Source organism: Argentina silus, assembly GCF_951799395.1.
Source record: "Argentina silus genome assembly, chromosome: 5".
Taxonomy (NCBI): domain Eukaryota; kingdom Metazoa; phylum Chordata; class Actinopteri; order Argentiniformes; family Argentinidae; genus Argentina; species Argentina silus.
Window position 1 is genome coordinate 9762993 of NC_139659.1, and position 21528 is coordinate 9784520.

A 21528-nucleotide genomic window follows, 5' to 3' on the forward strand; every position below is an offset into this window, starting at 1 on the left:
GAGGTGGAGAGTGGACGCTGTGTAGAATTCCTCTCCCAGTCGCTCCTGGCTATGGGAACGGGAACAGCTTTCCTGTGATTCAGGATACACACACACCACCGCAGCACTCCGGAACACTGTGGGCTGAAACTTCAGAGTGCTAAACTTTTTGGACCTCAAGTACAGTTAAAAGTGAGTGGAGTGTATTTAGGAAAAAAAAGTTGGATTTGTTCTGGGAAGAGGACACCCAGAAGGCATTGAGAGGAGTGTGTTTAGGATCTCAGGATCAGTCCTTTGCCCTACAGAGTGGAGTGTGTTTGGGATTGGAGGATCAGTCTTGGTCCTGGTTCTAGAGGGACCATGGCGGGTCTGACCAGGAAAGTGTCCGGGAGGCCGTCGTATTACTACAGGTTCCTGGGCAGGACCCGTCTCCAGCGGCAACGCAGCAGGTCCCGCAGCCGCACCAGACCAGCAACCAGCAGGGGTAACACAGACCACCACAGACCACTAGGTCATTCTCTGCCAGGGGAGGCTGGTGGAGGCAGAAAGACCAGAGAAAGGCCTGATTGTAACGCATGTAACGGAATGTGTTTGAAACCATTCCTCATTCCGTTCCATGCATTACAATGAGCCCATCCTCCAATTTCTACCTCCACCAGCCTCCCCTGTACCCTACACTCTCTATATATGACAACTCATAACACAGACCACTGCAGACCATTATGACTGCGTCAGTCTCTGTCTCTGCCTGTTCTCTCTGTGTTAGACCACTAGGACCTAACCTCTGTCTCTCTCCTCTCTCCCTGTGATTACCTCAACCACTTTCCCTAGTAGACTCCATGTGTGTCTGAGAACTAACCACTCAGTGTTAGTATTCACACTATGATGATACTCTTAAGTCTCTCTCTCTCTCTCTGTCTCTCTCTCTCTCTCTCTCTCTCTCTCTCTATCTCTCTGTCTCTGTACCACATATCAACCTCTGTATGACAACTGAATGACAATTGTGTGTCAACCAACCAACCAGCCAACCAACCAGCCGGTCCCTCTATGAGGTGTTGTCTCTGAGAAGTGTCCATACTGCTATTGTTACGTCGGGAAGTTATTAAAAGCAGATTATTATCTTTGTTCCTCTGTTTACAGCTTGTCTGTGTGCTCTTGTTTCTCCTGTGCCGCAGCAATAGCTGACGTCTGACTGTGTCTGGCACTTAACTATGTGCTGTACTCTAGACATTGTTTGGTCTGGATGGCTGTTCTGAAGGATTTGCTCCTGAAAGTGTTGTGTCTCAAGTAGGTTTTTCCTTGAGGGTGTTGTGATTGTGGCTCAAGTAGTAGGGATGGAGGAATATGTAAACCCACTCTCCTAAAGGCTACTGGCTGTTGTAGATGTGTTGTTTGCTGTGGATGTGGCTGGGGGGGGGGGGGGGGGGGTTGTGGGTAGAATCAGTTAGGTTGTGTTTACTCAGAGGGGTGGTTGGGTTGGGTTCTAGCCTAACCTGAGGGGACAGACAGGCAGGCAGACAGACAGATTACAGGAAGGCAGGCAGGCAGGCAGACAGGCACACACACACACACACACACACACACACACACACACACACACACACACACACATACACACACACACACAGATAAACAGCCAGACCAACAGCCAGACCAACAAACAGACAGGTGGCACGCAAGGACCTGACTGCTCATGCTCCAGCTGCAAAGCTCATCCAGTATAATCAGATTACAGCTGGGATATGGCTCCATTAGATGCAGCTGATTAATCTGAGCTCCGGATCCTGTCCTCTGTGTTGTGTGACTGGGTGAATGGACATATTCATTTAGCAGATATACCCTGATATACTTTCCTCATTGTGAAGACCCTGAAGCTACAAGGAGATGATTAGAGGCAGAGGTAGCTAGCAGGCTGTGGCACCTCTTTATTCTCCTGTCTCACTGAGAGACAGGGTGGCTGATGACAGGGTGGCTTTGATGTTTCCTCTCTGTCATCCTCTCCTGGACACACACAAACACACTCGCACACACACACACACACACACACATCCCACCTTGATCTGTTTGCCAATGTCAGCACACTCTCCCACACAAAAGGGTCAGACACCCACACACACACACACACACACGCACGCACACACGCACACACACACACACACACACACACACACCCACACACACACACACACACACGGTCCCAGTCTACAGTCCCACCTTGATCTTCATGACACAGCCGCAGAACCAGAAGAGCAAGAAAAGCAGACAGGCGCTGAACTCTGTACTCCTTTGACACACACACACACACACTGAGACAGGCTGCCCTTCACTGGACTGCTTTGTGATACTGGATGAAAGCAGAATGTGTCATGTTTAATGGTACTGTGTCCTGTGTCCACACTTGCCTGGTCAGTTATCAGATTTACAATATATTTGAGAAATATAATTCTCTCATCATCTGTCTGTGTGTGTGTGCGTGTGCGCGTGCACATGTGTGTGTGCGTGTGTGCGTGTGTATGTGTGTCTCCTATTCAAACAGAGCCATCGTGTGTATGAGTCTCATTAGTGAGAAGTTGGTCTTTGTGTTGTGTGTTTGTGGAGAGAATAGGGGAAGTGAATAGAAAGGAGAAAATAGAAGAGGGGAGACAAGTGAATAGTGAAGAGAGGTTTAACTGAGTCACTAATCACCCAAACTGTGTTCTGTCCCATAGGGTGGTGGTCCTAGGGAACACTCTCTGGACCCCTACTCTGCTATTATTTCTGGGTCAGCAACTGTGTTGTTCTTTCTTTGTTTTGGTTTGGGTTGTCGTTTGGGTCAGTGCCACTGAGATATTGTTTAATTCCATGAGAAATGCTGCGTGGGTGTGTGTGTGTGTGTGTGTGTGTGTGTGTGTGTGTGTGTGTGTGTGTGTGTGTGTGTGTGTGTGTGTGTGTGTTTCTGTGTGTGTGTGTGTGTGTGTGTTTCTGTGTGTGTGTGTGTGTGTGTGTGTGTGTGTGTGTGTGTGTGTGTGTGTGAGTGTGTGTGTCTGTCTTGTGCGGGCGTGTTTTTTCTGAAGCATCCACGCACATGTGCCTGTCAGCCAGCAAATGTGTGTTATCTCAGGGAAGTAGCGGTGGCCTCTCCTGACGTACATTCTGTCTCTGAAACGGAGACAGTTGGCATGAGGTCATGTGTTATTGTGTGTCTCTGTCGCTCAGTGGAAAAGCTCGCCTATCACTGCCAGTCTTATCTCTGTGTCTAACATTTCCCTCCAGTACTGTAGGTGGTTTAAATATGCAAAGCCTCTGGCGCTTTTACTTCCCTTACCTCACCTGTGCACCAATCATAAAGTGTCATTATCACACTGTAGCTAGACACGCAGGCACACACACACACACATGCACGCACACACACATGCAGGCACGCACGCACGCACACACAAACACACAGACATACACACATACATACACACGCAAAAACACACACGCACGCAAACACAGACACACACACTTTTTTTTTTTTTTTTTTTTTTTTACTTTACAGTATGTCCTTTTTATAAGTTGCCTTTTAAGCTGACATCAGTAGTTGTTGCAACGTCAGAGCTCTTTGAGGTGATCTAAACTGCCTTGTGAGCATGTTTCTCTGAGAAGGCCTTTTGTGTCTGAGAGGCGTCATAGTTCTGTGTGCCCCTGTGGACAGATCCTTTTGCAAACACACTCTGCAACTCTATCACATGGAAAATAGCTCTCGTAAGCACCTGACTTTTTCCATGAAGAACTTTTTCTTGTATAAGAAACATAACTATCTTGTACATAACTAAAGTGGCTCTAAAGTTATGTCCTCCTAGGAGCCCTACAGAAGCAGGGATAATGTATGATACCTCTTCAACAGTAATGCGGGAGTTCATAGCGAGAAAACAATCTAAGAGCACTATCGGGCCTTGACTAAGTCTCTGTATTGCACTCGGCCTCCTTTGATGCTGTTTTTACTGCTGTTCTGCTCTTGGCTGTTCTTCGCCTCCCTGAGCTTAACCTCTACAGTGCTATGTTGTGTTGTACTGAAAGGGATGTGTGTGTGTGTGTGGGGGGGGGGGGGGGGGGGAGGGGTAGCCATGGGTTGTTCCCTGGAGTTTCTCTCTCTTTCACTCTTTCTATCTCTCAATCTTCTTCTCCCTTTCTACCCCTCTCTCTGTCTCCCTTTATTTTCACTTGTGAAAACTCATTACATCACTACACCACCAGCTGCTGACTTTGTAGACTGTCGCAGACACACACACACGCACACACACACACACACACACACACACACACACACACACACACACACACACACACACACACACACACACATACAGCTGCTGTCTGGGCTAGACAGAGTATATACACTCTTTTTGAACAGTGAGCCCATAGCTCGCTCTCTTCTTTTGAAATGTATTGTGGGATTCTATAGAGTATGCTTTTTCTTCTCTCTTTCTTTCTCCCGGTTGGGCACCAGATGTAGATCTGATGTGGTTGTTACAGCATGACAGTCAGCTGTACAGTACACATCACTCACCCTGCATGGTGTCACAATCACACCAACACACTGACACAGAGTAACCAGAACAACAGCGGACAAGACCCACGGTGAAACCTTATCTTCAGATTGAAACAACAGAGCTTTCTGATACTCACGTGGCAGCTTCCTGCCAGTCTTGGTGTGTCAGATGAATTTGTTCTCAAACAGGGAGGGTGTTTCTGGCAGAGAGTAGCGTAGCCTAGCGTAGCGTAGCTTCCCTCTCCATGTGTGTCATGCTGTACCACAGTAGTGGGAAGTGAGGATATGAAACAGGCCAGGGGACATGGCTTCACCAACATGGAGCCAAGTGATGACTCAGTTTCCAGTTTTTTGTGGCTCACATTTACACCAAAACACAGGAAACTTGAACTCTGTCTGACTCTGACTCCTGTACTCTAGGTGTGTGTGTGTGTGGGGGGGGGGGGGGGGTGTTGTGTGTGTGGTTGTTGTGTTACCAAGAGAGATCATGAGAGGAAAAGACACAGACACAGACAGAGAGAGAGAGAGAGAGAGAGAGAGAGAGAGAGAGAGAGAGAGAGAGAGAAAGAGAGAGAGAGACAGAGAGGGACTGTGGCTAATTTAAACTACTGTCCCTGAGGGAGTCTCTGAACACATGAGACTGTTTATGGATTCATGTTTCTGATTTCAGATTTAGGAAATGAGACATTATGGGCAGGTTTTGACCTAAACAGACAACAGTCTGATTCCACCAAACACAGATGTGCTCACTGTCTGTCCATATCTGTGGTCAGTGTCTGTCCATATCTGTGGTCAGTGTCTGTCCATATCTGTGGTCAGTGTCTGCTGACAGGGCCTTACAAGGAGAGGAGAGGGCATGAGACCCATACAAGAAACACAGAGGAAGAGAGCATTTCATAGAGAGGTAAGAGACGGCAGATTGTCGTTGTTGTTGTGATGTCTTCAATCAACCAGGTAGAATATGAAGTCAGATGAAGAAAGATCGATAGCTAACATCGAAAGAGGGCAAAGACAGAGGAGGACAGAGAGATAGTGAGAGACAAAGAGAAAAGCAATGAGCAAGAGGTAGAGAGCCAGTGAAACAGGCAGATCATGATGTTTAACCCAGGATTAGAACTCTAGCCCAGGCAGGCTGTGTTGTCTGTGACCTGGTAGCGGCTCCCCACACCACCCAGGACACGGAGGGAGGGAGGGAGGGAGGGAGGGAGGGAGGGAGGGAGAGAGGGAGGGAGAGGGGCCAGATGACGAAGCACTTCTCAGTCCCCCAAAAAAGACTCTAATAAGGGGGAGACAGGTGCTGGCTAATCCCTCCTAATCCCAGAGATTTAGCCACAGATTACCTGAGACCAGAGAGTGGCCTGGAAGGTCTGGGGAATGGGAGCTCTTGCACATACACTGATTATACCCATCATTCTCTCTAAGACCCCACTGTCAACACACCAGCCTAGTGCACATACACTCACGCACGCAAGCACGGCACGGCACACACACACACACACACACACACACACACACACACACACACACACACACACACACACACACACACACACAGTTCTGTAAGGTTGTGTGTGTTCTTTGTCAGTTTCTGAGGCTTGAGAGGTTCGTGGGGTCTCAGTCAGCACTTACAGGAATGCTGGGACTGTGTCTGTCGCCTTCTGCAAAAACACCCACTTCCTCCTCCTGCCTCCCTGCCTTCCTCCTGCCTCCCTACCACAACACACTGCAGACAAAGGGCCTCTGGAGCCAACCTAAACAAGAAACAGGCCCTCTTACCCCCCCCCCCCCCCTCTCTCTCTCTCACTCTCTCTCCTCCTCTCCCCCCAGCTCTGTCAGGAAATAGAATAGAGGGAGTGTGTTTGTATCAGGCTTTACTGGCTGTGGAAAACAACACCACATCTACAGCCTGCAGTACTTCTCCTGGTCAAGGTTTGGTGTTTAGTTTCCTGTCAGAGAGGACAGTGTTTTGTGACCGATTGTGTCTCCTACCAAACTGAATTGAGAACGATCCATTACCCTAATCTGCAGTCCAAACATCTCACAGACTCTCTACTAAGGCACAGACAATGAATACAGATCTTATATGTTATTCTCTGTTAACGCCCACAGCTGGCCTGTGGGCATGGTGTGTGTGTGTGTGTGTGTGTGTGTGTGTGTGTGTGTGTGTGTGTGTGTGTGTGTGTGTGTGTGTGTGTGTGTGTGTTTGTGTGTGTCTGTCTGTCTGTCTGTCTGTCTGTCTGTCTGTATGTCTGTGTGTGTGTGTGTGTGTGTGTGTCTGTCTGGCATCAGTACAGTATACTGGTACAGTATTCCATGTGTGTCAGATTCAATGTGTGATCTCTCCTTTGCCTGTGTATTTTTCTTGAGTTAATTAAGGGTAGAATTGTGTGGTCCTCCATTACAGCGATGTCTATCAGTTGTGAAGACTACTCAGCCTGTCACAGATGGAAGCTTTGTGAGGAGATGGCAGCTACAGGGTCTGCTGCAGGTTAACTCACCATGTGTCTCTGCTGGTGGTTATGGTGTTTGGAGAGAGAGAGAAATGACTCTCTCTCTCTCTCTCTCAGCTCAGAAATACTCCTCTGAGACACTCTACCACCTTTTTATGACCCGCTCTGGGTAAATATCTGTCGGGGGTCAAAAGTCCAGGCTGGTCCTCACAGCTCAGTGTTAAGGCACCAAGGGCCTTATTTAGACTTTGTCCAACACACACACACACACACACACACACACACACACACACCTTCAGTCATGTATGTAACCTGTATGGTGTTTGTTGCTTTTGTAAGTACTACTTTTGGCCTTTTACTTTGAACAATCCAACACATGGCGTTCACACCATAATCATGATTCTCAGTGAGGAAGTACATAAATAAGTGAAATAATAAGCAGAGTGCTCTTTGATTGACATGAAACAGAATTCATATTCCGTCGAAGAGAGGTCTTTGCCGCAATGTCAACCAGTCAAGACAAGTGTTAGTTGTCTTGAAGTTGAGACAGAGAAAAAAAAACAGAGCAATTTTTGAAGGGGAGAAGAGTAGAAGATTTCCCTCCAGACAGATAGAGCAGAGTAAACAGAATGTGAGCTGTCTGACAGCCTGTGATTTTCAGTTCACATATCACTGGCTAGCCTCTCTCGCTCTCTCCCACCAGTGTGTGTATGTGTATGTGTATGTGTGTGTGTGTGTGTGTGTGTGTGTGTGTGTGTGTGTGTGTGTGTGTGTGTGTGTGTGTGCGCGTGCATGCGTGTGTGTGTGTGTGTGTGTGTGTGTGTGTGTGTGTATGTGTGTGTGTGTTTATTAAACTGCAGCTCTCCTCCCTCTCCTGTCATAATAGCAGAACTGTTGTAGCCGAGCTTTCCTTCAGAATGTTTTTTTTCTTCCTCAGGGAAGATGGAGAACTTCTCAAAGAGGGGCGTAAAGACTCAAGCTATCGTTGACACAATGTCAGAGGCATAATCAAACCTCTTTGTTCATTCGCTGTGCTCTGACAGGTCAGGGTTAGCTCATAGGGTGATTATATCAGTACACAACCCGCAGACACAGGATTTCCAAATGGAGAGAAAGTGCATTAAGTGCTACATAGAAGAAAGTGGAGTGTGTGGTGTGTTCTGGTGTGGTGTGTGTTGGTGTGGTGTGGTGTGGTGTGGTGTGGTGTGGTGTGGTGTGGTGTGGTGTGGTGTGGTGTGGTGTGGTGTGGTGTGGTGTGGTTTGTTGTGTTGTGTTGTGTTGTGTTGTGTTGTGTTGTGTTGTGTTGTGGTGTGGTGTGGTGTGGTGTGGTGTTGTTGAGCAGCTGGCTAGCAGGCTGTACTGTTGTTGTTGTTGGCCTGTGCCATGTCAGGATGAAAAGAACCCAGAAAGCTGTTAGTCAGATGGGCTCAGTTTGTAGAACAGAGGATAAAAGTGGGGCCTCTCAGTCCTCACGTATTACTCTCTCATCTGCACTGCCACAGACTAGGGATATACTGTAGACTCAGTCAATCACAAAATCTCTTTCTCTCTTTTTCTTTCTTGCTTTCTTTCTTTCTATTACTCTCTCTCTCTCTCTCTCTCTCTCTCTCTCTCTCTCTCCCTCTCCTCTCTCTCTCTATCTCTCTTCCTCACTCCCTCTCTATCTCTCTCTCTCCCTCATATACATACAACCCCTACTGGTTGTTTATCATGTCGCTGTTTTATGTGGCAGTTTACCCGACAACCCCTGCTGCATAAATCCAATCTATTACCTCTGTCTCGACCACACGCTGAGTGACAGCCACAGGGCACCCGTCAATCATCTGGCAGGTCGTCCCGGCAACAGATTGACAGGTAATATCCCCCCCCCCACACACCTCTCAGGGGGGCCCAGAGGTCTGGGATGATGCCGTAGCTCCAACACAGAGATTGATCAGATAGGGCTGCTCTTTTTCACACAGGGAGCCTGCAGTAAGTGGAGACATTTGTTCTGTTTTTGAGCAAAACAGAGAGCAATGTCTCGACTAGCCATAATATCTACAGTAGCGTGTTTGTGTGGGTTTTTCCCAAACAAAAAAGCAAACATTCAGTCATGCAGGGCTGGACATTTAGCGACTGTAGCGTAGCATCATGCTAATTCTCTCCAACAGACTAATGACGCAGCACGGGCTCCTGTCTGAGCTCTTGTAAAGAAAAGACGCAATCTCTGCTCATGTGCCGGGAGATTAGAGGTGCAGTACCATTGAGAACTACTTATGTAAATTCCCTCTCATTGTGGAAGCATCATCGAGCCACTTAACACAGCCAGCTCATTTAGTGATGGGAGAGGTAGAGGACGTCACATGATGCAAAGCCATGAAACGGAGGTCGCTGACTGCAAATTCACCTTCCATTTTATTATCTCGTTTCTTTATTGAGTACATACACACACGCTCACACATGCAAACGCGCGCACACACACACACACACACACACACACACACACACACACACACACACACACACACACACAAACACACACACACACTCACTGACTCAGAATGCAAAACACATCCCGACTGTTCTTCTTTTCCATGTATGATTAACTCAGATGCTATCAAGTGTCTCTTTCTTATCTCAGTGTGTGTGACGCATTACCTCATGGACACTGTGGTTTTTGCACCTCATGCACAAAAAAACATGTAAAGTAGCACACACCAACCCACACAATAACACATCGGAATCCATTGGAAATACAATCAGTTCATTCTGTATGTATTCCGATGTTTTTGTGTTGCCCGCCTTAGTTTGAACCTGACTTTCTGTGTTTTCCGAAGATTGACTGATACCAGTATTGGCTTTATGGCATCTGAGGCCAAAGTGCTGTAGGAGGCAGGGTGACTGCAGAGCTGGGCAGGTGGTCAGGGCAGAAGAGGCTCTCTGAGAGAGAATGAGGTACAGTGCAGTAGGCCTACATGCCCCCACTAGGCAGTGTCCCAGCTCCTGCCTCTCCCTGGAATGTCCTCGGCTAGAGGGAGGGCAGTGTTCCTGGTCCCTGGTGGGAGTGTGGGGCCTGTTCTGCTCTGCTCCGGATGAGCAGAGGAAGCGTGCTGTCTAACCCACACTAATGGAGGTTAATGTGTCATCATCTGAACCCAGAGAGGAGAGACACCCACCCACCCTACTCCTACCAGGGGAGGGCAGATCATCAACTACAGGTCTCTTTGGTGTCAGCAGGAAGTCCTCAGACATAATAGACACAGGCTGAAGGACGTGGTCGCTGAGGTGTCTTATAAGCTTCAGGGCTCAACGAAAGATTGCATTAGTCTATGTTCACATTAGCCCAGAATAGAATAGTCTTCTTTCTTGTCCAAGCAATGTGGAAAATTGCCTTGCCTGGCTTCACATGGCATAAAAAAACAGAATACACTGCAAAACATGTTTTTGGTCTGTAATATCATTACCCTGGTGAGGTCTATTTTGAGAGTTATATGTGTGTTATATTCACACCTCCAGACTCTCTCACAGTTGTCAGCTTTCGGAAGCCAATGGGAGCTCAGGTGTTTTGATCAGCTCCGATGTGGTGTGGCGTTAGCTAGGCTAGCAACAGAGAGTTTTTAGAATTTGCTGTCAGAATGGGGGGTTGCTGGTGACAGGCTGCTCGCGTTGCCATGGGAACGGCTCAGTGAGAAAATTGTCCTTGGTGGTCGGGGAGAAAGGTAGCTGGGAATGGGAGCTGCTGTTGGGGACTAAGAAGATTGGCTAGAGACACTTGTAATATAGTTGTGACTCAGACAGAAATGAAGGAGGGAGAGAGATGGAGGGCGGGAGGGCGGGAGGGCAAAGAGAGGGGAGGGGGATAAATGGGCACTACATCTGCTCATAGTGCAGTGTGGGAGAACAAACGGGGAACGAATAGACTCCTAGAGATATGAAATCTGTACACACCTAGACAAAACACACACACACACACACTCACACACACTCACACACACACACACACACACACACACACACACACACACACACACACACACACACACACACACACACACAGTTCATCTGTACAGTGTTTAATCAAAGTCTCTGCATGCAGCTTATCGGTCATTGGTGTCCTGTGTCTGTCAGGCAGGCAGGGTGTTTGAGGTCCCGATACTCTCAGGCTTCTGCTCTTATCGGGCCCTGCCAGCCACTGGCCTCCTCTATAGAGGACCAATAACTGGCCACTCAAAGACCTGCTAAACACTGTTACCTGCTAAAGACCTGCTGAACACACACACACACACACACACACACACACACACACACACACACACACACAGCCTCTGACAATGCCATCTGGGCCATACAGACCTAGAGCACCCCAGATACTGGCACTCTCTGACTCCTGCTCCCATTAACTAACTGTGAGGAGGCGAGATGGATCTAGTTATGAATCTATCAGGGGAGGCTGCTGGAGGTAGAAACCGGCTCGCACACATCCATGGAGGGGTAGGAGGTTTGAGGGAAGAGAGGCCAGGTAATGGGCATACTCCAACAGTAAAACAGGAGAGGGCAGTTGGTGGAGACACTGAGAGGAAAGAGGGGGATTTGGTGGAGAGGTAGTATGAAGATTAGAGGGTGTTGAGGTTGAGAGGAGGATGAAGGGATGGTAGATGCAGAGGAGGAGGAGGAGGGCGAGACAAGTTCAGATGGTGTTAACTCTCTCAGACAATGGTCAGACTGGGCGATAGAAGCACACCTTTCAGAAGACATCTGTTGGGTGTTTGCCCTTGAACTGACCTCAAACTGACAGATGAACAGCATTGTCTGCCACATACACACAGTTACACAGCAGTGTGTCCAGAACTGGATAGCTAGCTTTAGGAGGTGGAATTGAAGTGAATCAGAAACCTGAGGTGGATCTTGTGTTCAGAAGAGAACACAGATGAGATCAGAAGAATGTATCGTATTCATATGGGGCATTGTAGGGGGTTAATTAGTATATGATATGCTCTGCTACAGGACACTATGTAGCTACTGTAGCTTGGGGTTTATGTCTGATAACAAAGCATTAGAGAACCATGGGACTGTTAAGGGAGATTGTAAAACTTGTTTCATGTGCAGAACAGCCTTGTGTTTGTCCTCGTCTGTAGTCAGTGTGTATGCCCAGATGGCGGGAACATGTGCAGCAGCACACAGTGCGATTTTACACACTAATTAGCTAACCATTAAATGAGGAGTGTGTGTGTGTGTGTGTGTGTGTGTGTGTGCGTGCGTGCGTGCGTGCGTGCGTGCGTGCGTGCGTGCGTGCGTGCGTGCGTGCGTGCGTGCGTGTGTGTGTGTGTGTGTGTGTGTGCACAGGCCAGCTGTAGACCCTAGCCTATCCTGGTGGGGCGGCGTTGGCTACAGGTTAGATAGTGTTGAACAGCCACATGTGTGTCATTAGGGCAGACTGTACAAGAGGTGAACTCGCTACATTAAACAGAGGTACAGATGAGACTCATGGCAGCAGAAATGGAAGTTCTGTCATTGCTCAGTTAATCTAATCAACCATTCATACTTCCTCAATGATCTCTGGATTTAAGGAGATTTAATTCCCCTGTTGCTATGGCAGCAGCAGAGCAGACGTTTTGAGAGCAGACGTTCTAGTGTTCGATTGTGTGTGTGTGTGTGTGTGTGTGTGTGTGTGTGTGTGTGTGTGTGTGTGTGTGTGTGTGTGTGTGTGTGTGTGTGTATGTGTGTGTGTGTGTGTGTGTGTGTGTGTGTGTGTGTGTGTGTGTGTGTGTGTGTGGCTATGTGTGTGTGTGTGTGGCAATGTGTGTATGGCCAGTGTGTGTGTGTGTGTGTGTGTGTGTGTGTGTGTGTGTGTGTGTGTGTGTGTGTGTGTGTGTGTGTGTGTGTTTGGCTGTGTGTGTTTGGCTGTGTATGTGTGTGTGTGCCTGTGTACGTGTGTCTGTGTCTGTGTGGCTGTTTTTCATTGTAGGAATAAATACTGTAAAACTTATTTTAGTAGTGTTTATTAGCCTTCACTATTATTGGCGACTGGCGGTTATTCTGTTACCCCACCGCTGTTACTAAACTGCTGCTCAAACCCGTGATATGACAGAGCTGAATATGTCATAGCCTACTGAGAACAAATATCCATCAACATTATTAGCCCACAATAGATCAGTCAAACCCAGATTCATCTTTGATAGATGGTAATTTATTATTGTTTACATACAAGACTGCCAATAATGTCATCTCTCAGACTGTTGAAATACTGGTAATGTCAGTCCCTCAGAACCAAATGTGTCACTTTAATTATCTGCTCCTATCAACAGAGAATACATACCGGTAAACAATTCATGTAGAGCCAGTGTTTATTACGGACAGCTGCTTATTGGCTTTAATGTCATTAGTGGCCCGGCTATTATTGAAAACAGACGTTTATTGGACGTAAGTTTAACGCTCGTTCAGTATTTCTCCCATGAGAGGCTAACAAGATCACCATGGAGAAAAACTCTTCAGGTGACCTCAGCGAAACGGACAGGGATCAACACTAACCTGTTAGTGTGACCTCACAGAGGTCAGTGGTCAGGAGGTGGTCAGGAGGCGGTCAGGGTGTGTGTTATAGAGGAATGGCTTGGTCATATAGGCGAGATATCTGTCACTGTGTGTCTAGTATGGCTACCAGTGGCTAGTGGCTACCACCCCTCCAGCTCTGAGCCCTGCTAGCCTTAGGTTGAGGACTGGCATTGTCAGCTTGTCATCACCTTGTCAGCCCAGTCTGAAGTCATCTCACATGCTGTAGCCATGCTGGCTAAATCTGGGGTCCTCCATTTAGAGGTGGTCAGAATGTCAGGGTTGCGTTGATATATCAGAGTGTTGTGTTGGACTGCTGGTTGTTATTTAGTGAAGCAGTGGGGCACGGTGCCAGCTGAACCGGGCCCAGCCGGATGTGTGTTTTCCTTCAGTCAGTGCTTGTCTTTATTCAATGACTCTGTGTACTGATTCAGCTGACAGGAGACAGCTAATTTAGCAGAGCTTTGGCTCTTACGCAGAGCTTTGATGTATGTGTGCGTGTGTGTGTGTGTGTGTGTGTGTGTGTGTGTATGTGTGTGTGTGTGTGTGTGTGTGTGTGTGCGCGTCTGTGCATGCTCACGTCTGCCTGTTGTGACTGGCTTATGTATTGGTGAGGAAGGATTTGCAGTTACACCCTAATTAAGACTACACACCCACCTTGAGGTTTAACTTCATTGGTTTCTCCTGTGTCTAAGTGAATCTTTCATCTGAACTTAATCCAATAACAGTTACTGAAGGATGGCATGTGGGAGGGTGTGAGGTCATTCATACTGTAGGTACAGACAATCAGCATGTACTGCAAATGGGCAAGATAATAATAGATCATCCAATCATAATGATACAACACCTGATCTGACATGCAGTTCTCACACATATTCATGTCCACTGTCAAAACAAGTCTTGCAAGTGTCATGTCAGTGCCATATAATTATAGTTATGTGAATCATTTTAAGCATTCCTACAGAATCCACCAGTACCTGTAGGTCTTGTTTTAGGTCATTATCTAAAACCATGGCAACCCAGTAGTGCTGTACAGGAGGAGCACAGGAATGTAATGCATGAAATGGAATGAGGAATGGTATCAAACATGGTATCAAAATGGTCTCTAAACCATGGCTAGCCATTAGCATGGTCACTATCAGTGCTGTACCATTCTCTGAGGAAGTCTATCTATGCATCTGCTATCACATACTCTGAGCATCTCCCGCATTCCCACTGGGCATGTTCTGATCTGTAGTCACACAGGGTCTTCTCCCAGCTCATGTCTTTGATTGCGATTCGAGAGATATCAGGAAATCACATGATATAACTCTAAACCAGATGAAAACTATCTGTTTTACAGATTTTTTTTTTTTTTTCCAACTGTTCTGGTATGAATAGAAAAGAATGTAGACACACATTTAATGGGAATGGGGGAATAAGATTGCATCTGAGTATTCTGTTGAGGAGCATGAGAAAACCCGGAGTGGAGCAGAGATCGGGTTCAGGCTTTCCCTGGGCTGTGGGAGCATCTACTGTACACACCTCATTATCTGAAGTTATCAATCTGTGAGGACTTGTAGCTTGAACCAGTCAATCTTTTTTACACTTTCGATTTTGCCACCTCCTACGTTGTAACAAATACAGGCTTCAGGCTTTTCTCATGTCTTGACCATGCCCTGTGGTCTTCAGTGTTGTTCCTGACTGCTCCTCTCTGTCCCCCCCTCCCTGCTCCTCTCTCTCCAGAGTCGCCTCCTCGTGCAGGACGCAGACGCAGCATGCCGGGCAGCGCCCCTGACAAGACCACGCCAACCATGGAACCAGCAGCCGCTGCCACACCTTTCAGAGTCACTGTGAGTGCCATGTGTACCAAAGTAGATGTTTGTGCGTGCGTGCGTGCGTGCGTGCGTGCGTGCGTGCGTGCGTGCGTGTGTATGCGGCAGAGAGAGAAAAAGACAGACAGAGAGAAAGAGAGAGAGAGAGAGACAGACAGACAGAGAGAAAGAGAGAGAGAGAAAGACAGACAGACAGAGAGAGAGAAAGAGAGAGAGAGACAGACAGACAGACAGACAGACAGACAGACAGAGAGAAAGAGAGAGACAGACAGACAGACAGACAGACAGAGAGAAAGAGAGAGACAGACAGACAGACAGACAGACAGACAGAGAGAAAGAGAGAGAGAGACAGACAGACAGACAGAGAAAGTAAAGTAGTCTGTTAGATGAAGATCAATGTGTATTACACTGGTCTGGTCTCCAGATGGCCTGATGCCAGTCTGAAACTCATTTACTGTAGAAGTCCCATTTAGAAATGGAGCCTTTGATGTACTGTGGACTAACAGTTTCAAGGCTTTTAAGAAAATCAACACAATGTGCCTCATTTCCTCTTTTACGACTCAGGTTCTCTTTATTCACAGCATATCTGACAATGAGCAACAGTGGACCATCACACTAGTGCCACTCCTCTCCACTTTAGACTGAGCTGTTTTCACCATGTTTAATTCAACAGATATAAACTGCCAATTAATAACGTGAAGACATCTGCTGTGAGTCATCAATTTATCGCTAATTAGCAATTAGCAGAGCACATTCCCATCAATACGTTATGAGAGAGGAGATTAAGACCTCAAGGTGATGTGAAACAGTCATTACACAAGGTATCATGTATCCACGTACACTTACTGTCAATCAATCAATTCTTTCCTCTCCGCTGTCAAGTCATTTGATTGGTTCAAACCCAGATTAACCCTTTGAGACCAAATGATAGCCGCCCCCCACTCATGCTAGGATTGATAAGGCATCCAATTTCTCCCTCCCCCTTTTCTCTCTTGTCCTCCACAATCCCCTCCAATCCAAGTTTTCACTGCTGGCTCACTGTACCTATAAAAATAATTGCTGTGCCTCAAACACTTGTGCTGTGTACTGGAAGGCAAATAAAAGCATATTAATGCCAATGGGGCGACACTACTAGACCTCCCATAGAGTTCGAATGGAGTGTGTTTTATGAACTGAGCAACTGTTTTTCACCAGGTTTAAGAGCAGTGGAACATTAACCAGCAGACACATAAAGCTACTGCAGATTAATGAATGAAGAAGTCTTTGTGTATGCATAGAGAGGAAATGTTGTGGCAATGTATTACGCATGCTGTGGCTACACTGTGTGTGGGTGAGTGTGAGTGTAAGTGTGAGTGCGTGTATGCATGTGTATTTGTGTGTGTGCGTGTGTAATTGTGTGTCTGTGCGTGCTGAGTATGTGTGTGTGTCTGTGTGTGTGTCTGTGTGTGTGTGTGTGTGTGTGTGTGTAGGAGTCTATGGGAGAGAGAGACAAGAGAGAAAGAGAAGGGCAGATACAGACAGCACAGAAGAAGGGAGAGTTCGAGTGAGACGCAGAGACTCAGACAAAGAGAAGACTTAGTATTGATTCACTGTCAGTAAAGCAGTCTCATGGGAGAAGAGAGAACGAGAAAATTAAGGAGAAGAGAGGAGAGAAGAAAAGAAAAGTGATCAGATGAAGTCATGAGCTTCAGTGGAGAATCACATGACCACTTACGTCCCTGCTATGGCCTAATGGGTAGAAGCACAGAGAATCCACAGAGACGCCAGAATCAGCACAGGTTAGACATCAGTATTACAGTAGCACCACCCAGTTGCCCTCGCACTGCCATCTGCTGGCCAGTACAGGTACTACCCTCTGCGGTTTTGCACTTTGAATGGAATGTTCAATTCAGAGGCTTAGTGAACCAAGTGTGAGAGAGATCAACTGTGCCTCCGCACCCTTTTAAACACCAGGATCAGAGCATGTTTTACCCTGATTGGAAGTATCCCCCTATAAAGGTCAGTGCCTTCTCAATGAATGATTGAATAGGTCTCTCTCACTCTCTCCTGTGTATTTGCTCTAAATCTCATTCTCAAAATCTCATTCTCAAACCTCAGTCTGGTTCCAGCTCTGAGAGGAACTTATATTAGCACAAAAAACCTCAGAGAGATTGAAAAGAAAAGATGGATTGACAGATGGACAGACTGATGGGCATATGAATGGAGTGGACATAGAGACAGACAGACATCCCTCTCGTCCTTCCCTTCATCATGCCCAGTCGTAGAAATGACAGCCCAGGCCAGCTCTCTCTCTCCCCCCTCCCAGTGAAAAGACTCACACTGGCATCTAAAGTACCCCTCCTAGGCTTTGAGCTAAATCTGTCAAAATGGCTCTCTCTCACACACTTATCCTGGACTGTGTCCTGGACACACACACACACACACACACACACACACACACACACACACACACACACACACACACACACACACAATAAAATGTCTTCTCTCATCCTCAAACAACCGATGAAGGCTACAGTAGTAGACATTGGTATAGCCTGTAAGTGGAGCAACACTTTGCCATTAGTTTATTCTTTAGTCATGCCAACTCAGTCTAACTCCTCTCCTAGTCCTGGCACATCAGCACACAGTGGCAAGGCCACTTGGCTGATTGCACCACCTTGGTGAATTGATTCTGAATTAAGACTTCAATTTCTCCTGTCCTCTCTCTCCCCACCTCCTCCTCCTCCTCCTCCCCCTCTCTCAGATTGTCCTCAGGGGTCTAATTGGAGAGGTACAGTAGGACCTACATATTACTGCATCAGGGAGGGAGAACCCTGTTGATTGTCAGGGGACAGATTCTATCTGGCTCCATTAGGGGTCCCTGGATGGTGCTCGCACCAGGAATGGTCTCACAATGTGGTGGTTGTCTGCTCTGATTGCCTGAACACAACAAAACAAAACAAATGAAACACCAGTGGAAAGGGAATTGGGCTGTCCTGATCAAACTGATGCAATGAACTGGGACAGAGTGAACAGGAGCATGGTCTGTCGCTCGCACACACAAACTCACTCACCTTCTTCTGTGCTCTCTGAGTCTGCCCTTCTCTTTCTCTCTTGTTCTCTCTGTCTCTCCCACATCCTCTCTCCTTATCTGACTCCTACACCTACACACACACACACACACACACACACACACGGATACAGTATGCCAAATAGACATACAAAAATACCCTTTCAATATTGTGTATTAGTGTGTGACTGGCATACCCTGCTGGACTGAACCAACTCTTGAGGGGGCAAGAGCAGATCATACCATCACACTCACACAGTGTAATGGTAGGAGTACTCAGGCAAAGGACTCAAATGCAGGACTCGGAGACAAAAACTTAAATCCAATAGAATAGTCTTTACTTTCAGAAAGGTTCGGTACAGGTTCGGTGTGGGCCACTCAGCAACCACACTAACCTTGGCAGGATCCATTTGAATGTTATCCTCCGAGATGATGAGTCCAAGGAAAGCAACGGTGGACGCATGGAACTCACACTTCACTGCCTTAATGAAGAGCTGGTTATCGAGGAGGCGCTGAAGCACTTGATGGACGTGCTGGACATGAGTCTTCTCGTCAGGGGAGAAGATGAATATATCATCCAGGCAGACAAAGACAAACCGATTCAACATGTCTCGGAGAACGTCATTCACCAGAGCCTGGAACACAGCTGGAGCATTGGTGAGATCAAAAGGCATTACGAGATACTCGCAGTCACCACTAGGATCGTTGAAGGCCGTTTTCCACTCGTCCCCCTCCCTTATCCTTACCAAATGATAAGCATTTGTAAGATCAAGCTTAGTAAAGATCTTAGCGCCTTGCAAAAGTTGAGATAAGAGGGAGGGGGTACCTGTTCTTAATGGTGATATCATTCAGGCCTTGGTAGTTGATGCGTGGGCGAAGTGTCTTATCGTTCTTGTCGATAAAGAAGAAGCCAGCCCCAGCAGGAGAAGAGGATGGGCAAATTATACCGGCAGCAAGGGCAGAGTCAATGTACTTCTTCATAGCATCCCTCTCAGGAGCTGACAAGAAATAGTTCCTGGGAGCAAGTCTATAGAGCAGTCGTAGGACCAATGAGGAGGCAGATAGGTAGCTTGGGTCTTATTGAATACCTCCTTGAGGTTGAAGTAACAGGAGGGAATACTGGAAAGATCCGGGAAGTCGGAGTCCAATGAAACCAGAAGGCGTGAGGAGACAGGAGACCTAGGAGGTGCTGGAGGCTCCAGAGTAACAGGAGATGCAGAGTCCAGAGGTCAAGGAGACACCGGAGCAGGAACTGATGGAAGGTAGGAGAGTGAGCATCCCTCGCCCCAACCGTAACCTCCCCAGTGGACCAGTTTATGTGAGGGTTATGCTTAGAGAGCCAGGGATAACCTCGGATGAGGGGATGTGAAGGGGAGTTGAAAAGAATTCTGTGTGGTTATTGGCGATGATAAGTTGAAGAGGTTGAGTGCGGTGAGTGACTCTGCATAATAGGTGACCATCAAGAGCATTGGCCTCTAATGGCTTGAGCAGAGGAACAACGTCAAGACCAAGTCTTTTAGCAAACCTCCAATCCATAAAACTCTCTGTTAGCAGAAAAAACTGTTCGGCTCGCCAGCGCCCTCTTCCTCACTGAGAACCTTGTCTTACAGGACACAATGACAATGAAATGACCCAGCTGAGCATGGTAGATGCATCTGCCCTCCTGTATTCAACGCTGGCGCTCCACGGCAGTGAGCCTGGTTTTCCCCACCTGCATGGGCTCCTCCGAAACCGTAGGGGGCCAGGAATGGCCGTTGGGGATAATGCCACGAAGAAGAGTCGACGGCCCTCTCAGGATGGGCGGTCAGCAGTCCTGAACCTCTCTCTCTCTCTCTCCTGGAGACGATTATCTATCCTTATGGCCAAAGCGAAAAGGGAATCCAGGTCAGGGGGAAGCTTTAGAAGTGCCAACTGGTCCTTGATGGGGTCGGAAAGACCATGAAGAAAAGCGTCAACCATGGCGGAGGAGTTCCAGCCGCTGTATGCTACCAGGGAACTCGATGGTGTAATTAGAAACCTGCCTCTTGCCTCTTGAGTCGTCTGAGTCCATAGTACTGTAATGGCAGGAGTACTCAATCCAAGTACTCAATCACACTTAAATCCAATAGAATAGTCTTTACTTTCAGAAAGGTTTGGTACACAGGTAGGTAGTCAATGGGTAGGCAGATAATCCAGGAAGGGGGTAGGCAAAAAGGCAAAGTCAAAGCACACTCGGAGATCAAAAACCAGGAATACTTATCACTAGGAAATGCTTGGACGTATGACACGAAGGTACAAAGACGAACTGGCACAGAGACAGGGGAACACACAGACTAAATGCACAGGGAAGGATGATGAGGAACAGGTGAAGCCTATCAGAGCGGGGTAGACAGGCGGGATGACACAGGCGGGAAACACACAAGGTCAGGTGGTGAAGTGTCTGAAACGAGAGACAAGGTGAGTAACACAAAAATAAACAGGAAACAACAAATGAATAACATGAAACAAAGACAAACATAAACTAAGAAACAGGACGAGACGTTACACACAGAGGCCTAATTAGTTGTCAGTCTTAGCGATGCGGACTAATTAATGAGGCTATTGAAATTCACGGTGTGTTAACGTGTGATGGTAAAGTAGTCTCTGGCTGTAATAGCCTTATCATGTTCCACTCTGCATTACTGTTGTGATAATGAGAGCCACAGGCTGGCCAGACCATGAGTACCCAGCATGTGTCATAATTCATGTTGGAACATCAAGTTGAAGTCAGTGTATTGTGATATTAGATAGAATTTATTGCCTGAGTCGGAACATGTTTTATGTTCTACTGCATGCGGAAGGATTTTATGCTTTTGTTATCAGAAAGGCGCTTAAAGCTTACGTCATTTGAGTCAATGTGATCATTTTAGAACTTAATTAAAGACCCTTTTCTGCTCTATATTATAATTAGATCATATTTGACATTAGGCTATATGTGCCTTATTCATATTGATTATTATTGGACGGTTTTATACTTTATGAATATAATCTTAGAGTAGGTCTTTCAACATGTTTAATAATTGATAAACTACTAGACAGAGAATGAATGTACTGAAGTTCACGTGGAGGCGGGGGAGGGGTCACTGGAGGTGTAATAAGGGAAGGTGTCACTGTGTTAAACCCAACACAAAATGTCCGCCCTCCTCTCTCTTCATCTTGTGCTGGCCGCGGGGGTCA

The 21528-nt window shown here is 47.1% G+C and overlaps 1 protein-coding gene across 1 annotated transcript in view; it reads left to right on the forward strand.

Moving 5' to 3' along the window:
- The first annotated feature begins 244 nt into the window (after positions 1–244).
- dab2ipb (DAB2 interacting protein b) overlaps positions 245–21528 on the forward strand; it is an 89309-nt gene continuing 68025 nt past the window's right edge. Inside the window, exons 1-2 of the mRNA XM_083670733.1 lie at positions 245–463; positions 15193–15299. Coding sequence (XP_083526859.1) covers positions 340–463; positions 15193–15299 — 231 coding nt within the window. The 5' untranslated portion in view covers positions 245–339. The remainder of the gene's footprint in view (positions 464–15192; positions 15300–21528) is intronic.